This window comes from Mastigoproctus giganteus, chromosome 14, assembly GCF_048544385.1.
Source record: "Mastigoproctus giganteus isolate SK-2022 chromosome 14, ASM4854438v1, whole genome shotgun sequence".
Lineage (NCBI taxonomy): Eukaryota > Metazoa > Arthropoda > Arachnida > Uropygi > Thelyphonidae > Mastigoproctus > Mastigoproctus giganteus.
In genome coordinates this window covers 4,619,749-4,633,504 of record NC_143588.1, presented here as the reverse complement: position 1 = coordinate 4,633,504, position 13,756 = coordinate 4,619,749, and the positions used below count along the sequence as shown (strand labels likewise).

At 36.2% G+C, this 13,756-nt stretch overlaps 1 protein-coding gene across 2 annotated transcripts in view; it reads right to left on the bottom strand.

Annotated features, from left to right (window-relative positions):
* LOC150074954 (transportin-3-like) overlaps nucleotides 1-13,756 on the bottom strand; it is a 742,971-nt gene that overhangs the window by 163,890 nt on the left and 565,325 nt on the right. For both annotated transcript variants that reach the window (XM_090388987.1, XM_090388988.1), the window contains one exon: nucleotides 1,760-1,961. In XM_090388987.1, the coding sequence (XP_090245113.1) occupies nucleotides 1,760-1,961 (202 nt within the window). The remainder of the gene's footprint in view (nucleotides 1-1,759; nucleotides 1,962-13,756) is intronic.

The following is a 13,756-nucleotide window of genomic DNA, read 5'->3' as shown; positions in this document are numbered from 1 at the left end:
ATCACTTTTGCCTCTGCCTGCGGCCACTGTGAACCTTTTGGTCTGTGTATATCCCCAAGCTAGAAGTTTTCCAACCCATCTAACACTGCCTTGATAGCATCAGCAAATATTCTTGCACCCTTTCTATTTAAGTGTACCCCATCCCTGTAGAAGCAGTCTCTCCTGCCAACACGCACAGACCGTGCTGAAAAAAATTCTACCCTTTGAGCCTTTCACAATTTCTCCAGGTCCAATTAATTTGCTGTATTTATTTTGTGTTCCAGAGTTTCCTAAATTTAATTCAATAATAACCGCATTGCCATTCCCAATAACAAATTGTTAATCTTTCTGTTTTCTCAGCCATTAATCCATAATTCAGTAACCTAGTATATTTAAAGTTACTATAAAAATAAATAAACTAATAATAACATAAAAAAATCAGTTGATATATTTGCACATAATCTGTATATATAGAAATACACTGGTGTATTTCTATATATACAGATGAAAAGTAAAGTAAAGGTAATCAAAAGCTAAGGAACAAACACAAAAATGCAAATAAATGCAAATATTGGCAAACATTCACCACTTATGTATATAGAAATATATATATAAATGACAAATTCATGTGTTTATATAAGTTTTTTTTTTTTTTTTTGTATTTCTAAAAATACATAAAAGCTGAGGATGTGCTTGAATTTTTTGTTTCCTGTGAAGAAGACTTGGACCAGCTGTCTTTTAGTTATTATGGAGATCTTTTCACAGGGTGGTAGAGAAAGGCAAACAGAAGAAACCTTTAAGTCCCTATTTGTTACTGTTTAGTTTCCAAACTTAATAAATGCAAGTTAATTACAAATGGTAATTAATTAATGACTTATTTCTAACAAAGTCTCGCCAGTCTATGTCTAATACATGTCCTGTTTCTGCTGAATGGCTTTTCTATAGATACTTCCATGGGCACTGTTCTGAATTGCCTTCCATAATTCCTGCTCTCTCTCTCTCTCTCTCTTTCTTCCAAAGCAGTCTGAACATGTGCTGCAACTAGTCAACGTCCTTTTACTGTCCAACTTCCAACTCACGTAATGAACTTTTCTTTTTCCTTGTTTATTCATTCAACTTCTGTTTCCTGAAACAACTTTCCTTCATACACATTTCCTGCAAATTACAATCTATAGAAGTTCGTCTAATGTCAACATGTATATTCTTGAATCTTCTCAACCTTCGGCCCATTCACAGTACTAAGTACCATAGGTTCTAATACCTCTAATGTTTGGGGGTTTCATAAAAAAAAAAAAAAGTCAGACCTATCTATAACAGTGACATAGTGGTGTAACTACTATACTACTATGAAGGATCCCCTTAAGAATATAAGGGGCTAACAAAGATAGCCAATTGTGAAGAAATAACTGGTCCATACATTTTTTTTTAATAGATGGTAATTCAGATCTTGAGGGAGAGAACTCCTCTGAAAGTAGCTCTCTCTCTCTCTCTCTCTCTCTCTCTGAGGAGTTCACAGGAGGAGAATGTAGCCTATGGCCACCAGATTTCCAGACCTTAATTCAATACAGCACGACTAGCAAGTTCTGAGCAGAATGATTTCAACCCATAGAACCCAACATCCACCTAACCTCACCGAGCTTGTGTTATCCTTATGTTTTGCGTTTGTTCCTTAACTTCTGAGCATCAGTTTATGGCTGTCTTGGTCTAGCATAACCTGATGGATATATGCAAGCACAAATGATTATGGTGACACTAACAGACACTACTTCTTAATACAAACCTGTGTTACCAGTGGTTCCAAAAGAGATGCTGAATGTTTACCAACACATCTCACTGCAAAGCGTATACACCGACAGCATCGTTCTATAATTCTAACATCAGCTTGATATTTATTACACGTTTGTGATAAAACAGGCCACATTTCTTCAATAACTGGCTGACAAGGATGAAATTCTCCATTGCTGGTGGTAGCAGAAGTATGCCTACAATAAAACAAAATATTACTGTGAACTGACGTAAATATTATTTGAAAAAACTAGAAGAGGAATGAAATATAATTCTAAAGGTTATATAATCCTTTATAATTATGTTTCATTTCTCTAATTAAGTGAATAATTTTTCATTAAAAATTAAAAATCATTATCATTATGAAGTACAAATGTGTATAACAGAAATGTAAAAATCCTTTCATACATGTTTATCATATTGAAATTTTTTCTATTTTCCTCCTAACGAGCTGTCAATTTCGAGGCATCTTTAGTTCCATGTGGCATTCTTGGATTCAGCAGTTTTCCATTTAACTGCTCTATTACCTTTTGTTTTGTTCTCTATTTTCCTGATTTCTATTCATTAACCATTTGTTATAGACTCTTTTCTTTCACCAACCCAGCAACCAACCTACGATAGGAGGGAATATACGATGAGAGCCTTGTCAATCAATTCGGCCCTGGAAAGATTGTGCAAGGCTCAAGGGGTAGAATTTTTTTCAGCGTGATCTGTGCTTGTTAACAGGAGAGACTGCTTCTACAGGGATGGGATACACTTAAATAGAAAGGATGCAAGAATATTTGCTGATGCTATCGAGGCAGTGTTAGGTGGGTCGGAAAACAGCTAGCTTGGGGGGGGGGGATTCACAGACTAAAAGGTTAAAAGGAGCCGCAGGCAGAGGTGAAGATGATTCTTGCACAACTTCTATTAGAATAAGTAGCAACCTGGAGCAAGGGGTGCTGGGGGTTACATTGAATGATGGCAGTGATCGTGAAACAGGTGGGTATATGGGATGTGTTAGGGCAACTAAGAATAAGAATAGGTGCATGTATACCAATGCTAGAAGTATAGTAAATAAATTTGATGAATTTGAAGTGCTGGTCAAGATATCAAAGGCGGATATTGTTGGGATAGCAGAGATGTGGTGTTACACAGATATAAGGAATGCAGAACTGGAATTTGGGGAGTACAATGTGTACAGAAAGGATAGACAGGATAGGAAGAGAGGAGGTGTTATGCTGTTAATTAAGAAAAACATAAAATCAAAAGAAGTGCATCCAGTTGATATAGATGAATAGTGCACTTGAGTCAGTTTGGTGTGACATAAGCACTGCGAAAGCAAAAATAAGAGTAGAAGTGTGTTATAGGCCTAATGACTCGAATGAGTAAATGAACAATTATACAGAGAAATAGATTGGGCTAGTAAATCAGAATGCCTTATAATCGGGGATTTTAATTTCCCAGATAATGATTGGAACTTGTGGGTTGGTCACTCACACACCAGTAAGACTGCAGCAGCAGCATGTTCGAGAGGCAACCAGAGAGGGTAATACTCTTGATCTGGTTATCAGCAGTGATCATTCAAGTATTAAGAATTTGCAGATAAGGGAACCAGTAGGCGGCAGTGATCACAGTGTACTGATGTGGGATTTACTTAAAGATATAATTACCAGCAGGGGTAAAGGAAAGGGTTTTTGCTTCCGTAAAGGTGAGTACAGTGGTCTCAGACAGTTTTTAAATTATGTACAGTGGGATCAACTGACGATGTTACCAATAGTAAATTTTAAGTGGAAAGCATTCAAGGAATTACTCGTGTATGCTACTAAAAGTTTCATATCTATTAAGAATATTGTTCAAGGTTTAGGCCTAAATGGTTATCAAATGAACTAATGAGACTCGTGACAGAGAAGAAAAATGCATGGGATGCATATAAATTATCAAGTGACTCAGAAGGCTATGGCAGATATAGGCTAGTCTGTAATCAGGTCACAAAGGAGGTTAGGCAGGCGAAGGCAGATTACGAGAAATCTTTGGCAAAAGATGCTAAGAAAAACAGCAAGGATTTCTTTACTTATATAAACTCTAAAAGAAAGGGGATGAATCTGATTGGTCCACTTGATATCAATGGTTCCACTGTTGATGATCCTGCTCAGATAGCAAACAAACTGAATGAGTATTTTGTATATTTTGTATCTACATTCACACATGAGGAGTTATTCAGGTTTGAAAATGGCAGAAGGTTATCAAATTGTAGCAGGGTGCTTAATGATTCTGTAATAACTGAGAGCAAAGTGGAGGAGAAATTGTTGAAGTTAAACATAAGAAAGGCATATGGGGTGGATGGGATCTATCCAGTTATATTAAAGGAGGCGGCAAAGCAACAAAGCAAACCCTTAGCCATAATTATGAGAGCATCCTTGGACTCAGTGAGATCCCCACAGACTGGAGATGTGCAAATGTATCCCCAATTCACAAAGGGGGGTCGAAGTGTGACACACGTAATTACAGACCAGTTAGTTTAACTTCTGTTCCAAGTAAAATAATGGAGTCACTGGTTAAAGATGCATTGCAGGATCATCTAGACAAGACTGCAGCAATAATTGAGACACAGCATGGGTTTGTTAAGGGAAACTCTTGTCTGACAAATTGATAGGATATTATGATGTGGTTACAAAGGAACTGGATGCGAAAAATAATTTTGATATCATATATTTGGATTTCAGGAAAGCTTTTGACACTGTTGCGCATGGAAGACTATTGTAGAAATTGGAGCAGAATGGTATTAAGGGTAAGTTGCTACAATGGATAAAAGGATGTTGTTGTTATTTGGTTTTTAGGAGCATTAGCAACTAAGGCCATATTGCTCTGGGATATGCGGTGGTCATTAACTGACCTTTCCGCATCCTCCGTATTTGGTGGTGACGGGCTCGAACCCCGGTCTAATCAAGAAGCGTGTGCTACGCACTGCTGCTCCTTCCCACCTGGCTACGGAGGCGCGGATAAAAGGATGGTTGAGTGGGAGAAGACAGAGGGTGGTAATTAATGGGTGCTGCTCTTCGTGGACTAATGTTATTAGTGGAGTCCCATAGGGTTCGGTGTTGGGTCCTCTGTTGTTTTGTATATTTATCAATGATATTGATGAAGGTATATTAGGTTTATTGTCGAAGTTTGCAGATGATACAAAAGTTGGCAGGGTTGATAATGACAGTAATGGCAGTGTGCTACTGCAAGGATCTAGATAATTTAGGCAGATGGGCTAAGAAGTGGCAACTGAAGTTTATCCTTGACAAATGCAAAGTACTGCATACGGGTAGAAGTAAACTCAGAGAAAAGTACCAACTGTGTGGTATTACACTTAAGGTGGTAGAAAATGAAAAAGACCTGGGAATAATTGTGTAGTCAGATATGAAGTTTTCTGAGCAATGCAGACAGGCTGCCAGGGCACGTCATGGGGTTTTGTCAATGATATATAGGAATTTTGCTAGCAGGGAAAAGAAGGTTATTTTATTTATTTATTTTTTTTTGATTTGGTAGTTATTGGCGCATCGGATTCTGTGGCCATATTGCACCTCCCAAGGTTTTTGCAGTACTTTGATCCAAGCCCGAGGCGGGATTCGAACCCGCGACCTTTGGGTTGCCGGGCAGGTACTTTACCCACTCGGCTAGCCCGGTCGGCAGGAAAAGAAGGTGATTGTCCCTCTGTATAAGGCAATGGTCAGGCCACGCCTTGAGTACTGCGTACAGGTCTGGAGGCCTCATTTTAGGAAGGATGTAGATTTGCTTGAGCATGTACAGAGAAGGGCAACAAGATTGGCGAGGGGAATGAAGGGATCCTCTTAACAAGAGAGGCTAAAGTTCTGCAATTGCAGTGGCTGGAAAATAGGCACCTGCACGGTGGTCTGATTGAGGTGTATAAGGCCTTGAATGGGTTGAGCACGCTGAATTCTGATGGGATCCTTTCACTTTTTCAGATTATGAACCTAATGGGGCATAAATTCAAATTAAGAAAAGACAGATGTAGAATAGATGTGTGGAAATTTGCCTTTAGCCAGCGGGTGGTTAATTGCTGGAACAAAACTTCCATCTGTCCTTGTGGAAGTTGATAGGTTAAATAAATTTAAGGAGGACCTGGACAGGTATTTGGAGGGAATGGTGTGATTTTTTTTGGCTGATGCTGCATAAGCTCATACACTTGCTTTCTTGTATCAGATGCCACTACTACTACAAGTAATTACAGACCTGTTAGTTTAACTTCTGTTCCAGGAAAATTAATGGAGGCACTGGTTAAAGAAGCACTGCAGGATCATCTAGACAAGATTTCAATTATAGCTTGGACACAGCATGGTTTTGTTAAGGGAAAGTCTTGCCTGACTCATTTGATTGGATACTATGATGTGGTCACAAAGGAACTGGATGCAGGGAATAACTTTGATATCACATTTTTGGATCTAGAAAGGCTTTTGATACTTTTGCACATGGAAGACGGCCTCACAAATTGGAGCATTGTGGCACTGGAGGCAAATTGCTGCTATGGATAAAGGGATGGTTGAGTTGGAGAAGACAGAGAGTGGTAATCAATGGACACTGCTCATCGTTGAGTTCCTCAGGGTTCAGTATTGGGTTGGGTCTATTGCTGTTTTCTGTATTTATAAATGATATTGATGATGGCATATCAAGCTTAATGTCCAAGTTTGCAGACGATACGAAGGTTGGCAGGGTTGTTAAGGACACTAATGACCGTACACTGCTGCAATATGATCTAGAAAAGTTGAGCAGATGGGCTGAAAGGTGGAAATGAAGTTTAAAATTGACATATTTAAAGTACTACATATAGGGAAGGAGCAACCCCAGAGTGACATATCAACTCTGTGGTACTACACTGACAGTTGTAGAGAACGAAATGGACCTGGGGGTAATTGTGCAGGTAGATATGAAGTTTTCTGAGCAGTGCAGACGGTCTGCAAGAGTAGCTCATAGTGTTTTGTCAATGATATACAGGAATTTTTCTAGCAGGGATAAGGAGGTGATTATCTCCTTATATAAGGCAATGGTCAGACCACACCTTGAGGTGATCTGATTGAGTTGCATAAAGCCTTGAATGGTTTAAGCATGCTCAATGCTGATGGAATTCTTCCCCTTGCTCAGAATAATTACTTGAGAGAGCATAAATTCAAATTGAGAAAAGACAGATGTAGGATAGATGTGCGGGCGGTTGGTTTGTGGAACAGACTTCCATTCTTTGTTGTGGAAGTTTATAGCCTAAATAAATTTAAGGCTGAGCTGGATAGGTTACTTGGAATGAACGGAGGGGTGAAATGGGAGTGTGTTTTTTTTTTTTTTGGCTGATGCTGCATAAGTTTGCTTTCTTGCATCATATGCCTCTACTAATGCTAATATCTTAAATATATACAAAACAGGACAAGTGAGAATGAAGAAATATATAAACAAGAATGCAAGAAAACTAAAGATATAATAAGGAAGGCTAAAGCAGAGTCATGGGATAGATTTATAAGCACAATAGAAAATGATGTTCATGGAAGACAAAATTTGGCATATAAAATGATGATATTTGTTATTGTTATTATTTGGTTTTTAGGAGCATTAGCAACTAAGGCCATATTGCTCCTGGATATGCGGTGGTCATTCCCTGACCTTTCCGCATCCTCCATATTTGGTGGTGATGGGCTGGAACCCCGGTCTAATGCACTGCTGCTCCTTCCCACCTGGCTACGGAGGCGCCTATAAAATGATGAAACACTTGAATAGCACAGAGAAAGACACTTCAAGAATAAATATAATAACGGAAGAACAATGGAAAAAACATTAGCATTAGTAGAGGCATTTGATGCAAGAAAGCAAGCTTATGCAGTATCAGCCAAAAAAAAAAAAATAAATAAATAAAAAAATAATAAAAAATAACCACTTCCACATCACCCCTCTGTTAGTTTGAAATACCTGTCCAGCTGAGCCCTATACTTATTTAGGCTATCAACTTCCATGACAAGGGATGGATGTCTGTTCCACCAACCAACCACCCACTGGCTAAAGCAAATTTCCTCACGTCTATCCTACATCTGTCTTTCCTCAATTTGAATTTATGCCCTCTCTGGTGATTATTCTGAGCAAGAGGAAGAATCCCATCAGCATTGAGCATGCTCAAACCATTCAAGGCTTTATACACCTCTATCAGGTCACCTCGCTGGTGCCTAGTCTCCAGACACTGTAATTTGCAAAACTTACGCCTTTTTTCGTAAGAGCACCCCTTTGTTCCATTCACTAATCTTGTTGCCCTTCATTATGAAGGACAACAAGATTAGTGAACAACATTATGAAGAATTGTGGAAAGACCCAACATATCAAACAGAAGAGAGATAGTTAGACCCAGTTAATGACATAGATCCGATAACGAAGGAAGAACTGGAAAAGCATTGAAAGTAGGAATGGATGGTATAAATACAGAACTGATCAAGTATGGAGATAGTTTTTTAAAAGACGGGATACTAAATTTATTTAATAAATGTTGGGAACAATATAAAATACCAGAAGAATGGAAGATAGCAAAAATTATTTCAATATTTAAAAAAAGAAATAGAAATGATACAAAGAATTATAGGATTAGCATACTAAATACAGTATATAAAATGTATTGCAAAATTTATAAATAACAGAATTAAAATTATCTTTGATAAAATATTAATAGAAGAACAGGCAGGATTCAGAAAAAGAACATCGTGTACAGATAATATATTTATATTAAAACAAATAATAGAATAGAGTTTAATTTAGAAACACATTTAGCATTTATAGATTATGAAAAAGCATTTGATCGAGTAAACAGATGAAAACTATGGGACATATTGAGTAATAAGGGATACCCAAAGCATCTTACAAAAATAATACAGTTTATATCAAGGAACAAAAATAGTAATAGATACAGGTAATAAATTAACAGAAGAAAGTATAACAAATCAAGGAGTTAGACAGGGATGTAGCTTGTCACCAACGCTGTTTAACATATATATCGAGGATATGATATGTAAATGGAAAGAAGAAATTAATACAGGTATATATTTAAATACAAAGAATAGGATTAATACACTGTTATTTGCAAATGATCAAGTAATTATTCAAGATAGTGAAGATAATTTATAAAGAGCAGTATTTAAATTAAACCAAATAACATAAGAATATAAAGTTAAAATATCAACGATGAAAACTAGAACAATGGCTTTTAAAGGGAAAAATACGGTGAGAACAAAAAATAGTTATAGACATATAACTATTTTAAATATCTAGGATGTGATATAACATATGATGTCGAAGAAGATATGAACCAGAAATTTGAAAAATTTCAAAATATATGTGGAACAATAAAAAGAATTCTGGCTAATAAAACAAGGAAAGAAACACAACTGAAATTTTACAAAGTAATGGCAATACCAACACTTCTTTATGGTTCTGAAACATGGATACCGAAACAAAGAGACATTAATACAATACAAGCTGCAGAAATGAAATTTTTAAGATATGTTAAAGGATGTACAAAATTAGATAAAATACCAAACGTAAATATTAGAAAGGAATTAAAGATTTACTCAATTAATGGAAAAATTATAGAATATAGACAAAGATGGAAAGAACATGTAGAAAGAATGGAAGATAACAGATTCCCTAAATTAGCTTATACATATACAGCGAAAGGAAAAAGAGACAAATGATCTCATTTTCCTTTTGCTCTATATGAAAGACCATATAGAGCAAATCCTTTTGCTCTATATATAAATGGAAGACCAAAGAAAAGATGGGCAGACCTCTTCGAGATCGGAACAGGCAGATTGCCTAATCCATGAAGGAAGATAAGGTAAGATAAGAAAAGCCCAATAAATCAGGAACTGCCAATTGTTTAACGGTTATGACCTCCAGAAATACGACCGAAAATAGCCAGAGACAATCGTATGGTAATTTTGAGTGCTGCAGTCTCTTGCCCCGATTAAACGGCATGTTGTCCCAATTAAGCGAGGTAAACCCTGGCTATTTTCTCGATTTGGTTCTGTTCTTGAAGATTTTTCCCAAATAAACGGCTGCCCTGATTAACCGATGCTCAAATAACCAGACTCCTATATATACATATATATTTTTTATTGTTGTCACAGAGTAACTGCACCCAGTTACTCTGTGAAATATGTTAGGTGCCACGCTATGCTATTTGCAACCCTAAGAGAACATAAGAGGAGTGGTGAGGCATCTTACACTTGCTGTCATTACAAAATTTTGAATTACAAAAATGAGCGTTAGTTTACAGTTCAAGATTATTTGCTTTTCTTCTCCCAATAGTTCTATAGTTGGACATATTCCACATGAGCTATTTTGAAAGATTTGGGTTTTATATATATATAGGTCAACCATCACTAATCCGGCAGCGTTGGGACCTGTGGGGTGCCGAATTAGTAAGTTTGCCAGGTCACTGGTGGTTATTTTAGCGCACACATTTTACCCAGCAGCTAACCACTTCCTTCTACCTTTAACATGTTGACTGCCAAGCTAGTATAAGAAAAAAATTCCCCAGAGGCCAAAAGATATTTAGCAAATAATTTGATTAGTAATTCTAATATAAATATTGTAAATGTCAGTGTTGTTGTTTATTTTCTCTTAAAATATAAAAAAAAGAGACTGTTTTATATTGCATTTATGTGGCCGACGTGGCCCAGTAGGTTACTTTATTTCTTGAAAAGCCGTGTTGGCCTCATACATGTAATGCTATTACGGCATACACATGAAGGTCGTTTGTGATTAGTTTGTTGCACGCGTGGCGAGCGCTGCAATAAAACTAATTACGATAAAATAAACTCTCAAACATCGCAATAAGTTTGTCAGTATTGTTAGAGATTTTGTGAAAACAAGTTCGTTAGCGTGCTGTATTATCCATCATATTGTGTTGTGTTTTTCCGCCAGTTTGTATAAGTGTGTTGTAAAAAAAAAAAAAAAATCTTAAAAGGAATGGCTAAAAGAAAATTACTAAGATAAGAGGAACTGAGAGAAATTGCTGGAATTTACAGTTATACAGAGTCAAACTTCTCACAGACACACCGCTGTAGAATTTTTTCAGAAGTTCAACTTTATCTGTTATGGACAATGTACGATGTTTGCGCTTTACACCACCGAGAGGCACTTCCTTTATGCATTGGAACCATGGCTGGGGCTAAATGTGAGCAGGTTATAATAATAAATGTAGAAAAAAAGTAGGAATGGCTTGCCAGTGTATATGACTTCGCGCCAACAGCGCCACTAAAACAGTAGTGGCAGGAAATTTGAAATTACGTTCACGGAAATTATGTTTGAATTAGCAGGGGAACCTGATTACCGGTGGCCGGATTAGTGATGATCGACCTATATATATATATATATATATATATATATACTTAACTTATTTATACATTATTATTTTTAAATTGTGGTACTACTTGGGGGTTACTAAATAAGTTAAGTATATATACAACCCATGCACGTGTAATGTCTAATTGTCCACACACAATAGCATTAATGCTGGAGCCAATATTTATTTAAACCTAAAAGTCATTTGACATAATTCCAATATATATATATATAAAGATGATAATATGGAATGAAATATTCACTAAAGATATCTCCACTTTGTGGGAGCAAAACATGTTTCAAATTTGGGACACTTCACAGCATGCTAAATTTGATATAAATTTCAAAATAAGCAGAAAAAAGGAAAATAACAAAAGTTATAATATGTCTAATGCTGCAAAACGCACAGTGCAGCAGTAGAGGAAGTAAAAGGATATAATAATGTGTGGTTTGTAGAATAAATAAAGTGTGTGTGAAAATGGAAATGAAAAGTCCACAAGGTGCCAGAACTAAGAGAAGTTTAAGTGATAGTAGAAAGTGGAATTGAAGTAGTGGTTAAACAGGCAAAAGAATTTGAAAAATCTAGTGCAAAAATGAACTGGGACTGAGGGGGAAAAAAAGAAAGAAAAAAAAAAGGAATATACAAGTAAATAAATAAAAAAAATAACACTATATTCAGATATAGGGCAATTTTAGCAAGAGGTCTAATCAAGGGATGGCAAATATGCATAATCTGAATATAGTAGATGAAAATATGATACATAGCCAGGAAATTCATCAGGGGACTACTCCTGACTGTGTATCAGGCACTGCGTTTCCAAACTTGTCTGTAGTATTAGAAAAAGGGGAGCAAATATGCAGCCTTTTATTGTAATACTAGTAGACAAGGTAGTCCTTACACAGTGTAAAATGTAAATTAAAATAAATACAAATATATACAAATTTACAAAAGTGTAATGTGGAATATAATACAAATGTATGTGAAGTGCATGAAAAAGTATAGACAAACAAATGGTATAGAGGGCGCCTCCATAGCCAGGAGCAGCAATGCATAGCACACACTTCTTGATTAGACTGTGGTTCGAGCCCGTTACCACTAAATATGGAGGTTGCGAAAAGGTCAGGGAATGACCACTGCAAATCCCCGGAGCAATATGGCCTTATTTGCTAATGCTCCTAAAAAAAAAAAAAAAAAAAAAAAAGTATAGGGAATGGTAAATTCTAGGGGAGGGGAAGGGGAGAAAAAGATGTTCAAAAGAAGGCGAAAATTGCGATAGCATTTAGGATAGATGGAGCGTTCGTATCACCCTCCCATATCTGAATATAGTATTATTTATTTATTTACTTGTATAGTATATTCCTCTTTCCTCCCCCCCCTCAGTCCCAGTTCATTTTTGCATTGGGTTTTTCAAATTCTTTCACTTGTTTAACCAGTACTTCACTTCCACTTTCTACTATCCCTTAAACTTCTCTTATCCCCAGGGGCTCACATCTGGTGAGTATGGGCTTAGCACACCTACGGTCCTGAGCTGGATATCATCATTATTCTCTTTCCTGGTGATTCCTCTCTCTTTCAGGGTAATTCGGGAATTTTTTTTTTTTTTTTGGCTGGTACAGCATAAACCTCAGGCTTCCTTGCACTATATGGCTAATAATAATAATAGTTCTGGCACCTTGTGGACTTTTCATTTCCATTTTCACAGACACTATTTATTTTGCAAACCACACATTATATATATATATATATATATATATATATATATATATATATATACACACACGTTAAAAAAAAATTTTACTCCTATGATATTTATTCGAGCCAATGGGAGGAGAGGGCGAGGCAAAACGTCACTACAAATGCAATTAATTATTGACAACTGCCTCCATAGCATTCACCAACCTCGTGCACGTGCTTCCCTGTCTAATATTTGATGTTTCATTGTAATGATTTTTGTATATTAATGAATATTGTATGCAGTATTTGTAAACAGTATTTTAGTATTTTGTAAATATTTTATATATATTTGTATAGTTAGTAAATATTTCATTTAAATATTTTAGTCCTGCTCTTTCAGATGCAACAATATTCCACATGGAATACTGTTGAAGCAAAAGGCCTTTTCTTAAGTGACCTATATAAATGCAGGTAAATAATGACATAGTGATATTTATTCGACCACGAGAATGCCGAGCACTACAAATGCACAGGTAAATAATTACATAGGTCATTTCCTGGTTAGAGATCGATCAGGCGTGTCTTTTATGTAGAAAAGCATGAGAGGAGGTGGCAAGCAAAGCGAGCAGGGGCTGAAGCCCTCCCCTAGTATAAATATTATTAATTTTTTTTTGAAAATAACAGGTGTAAACAACTTTATTTCTTAAATATTTAATTTTTTTAATCAAAATTAAAAAGTTACATTAAAATAAGTATTGCAATCCATTCAGAAAAGATGAAATATATTGTTTTGTTCAAGCAGAATTTAAAAATAAAACATCCAAAACCTTTTCCAGAAATTATAAAGGAAATTGACACCCAAACAAGTAGTGCAGAAGTTGCACTACTGTGTTTGCCACAACTTGGGGTGCTACTGTCACAAGGATAAGTTTGTGTTTTTCATCATAAATATATATATACAAG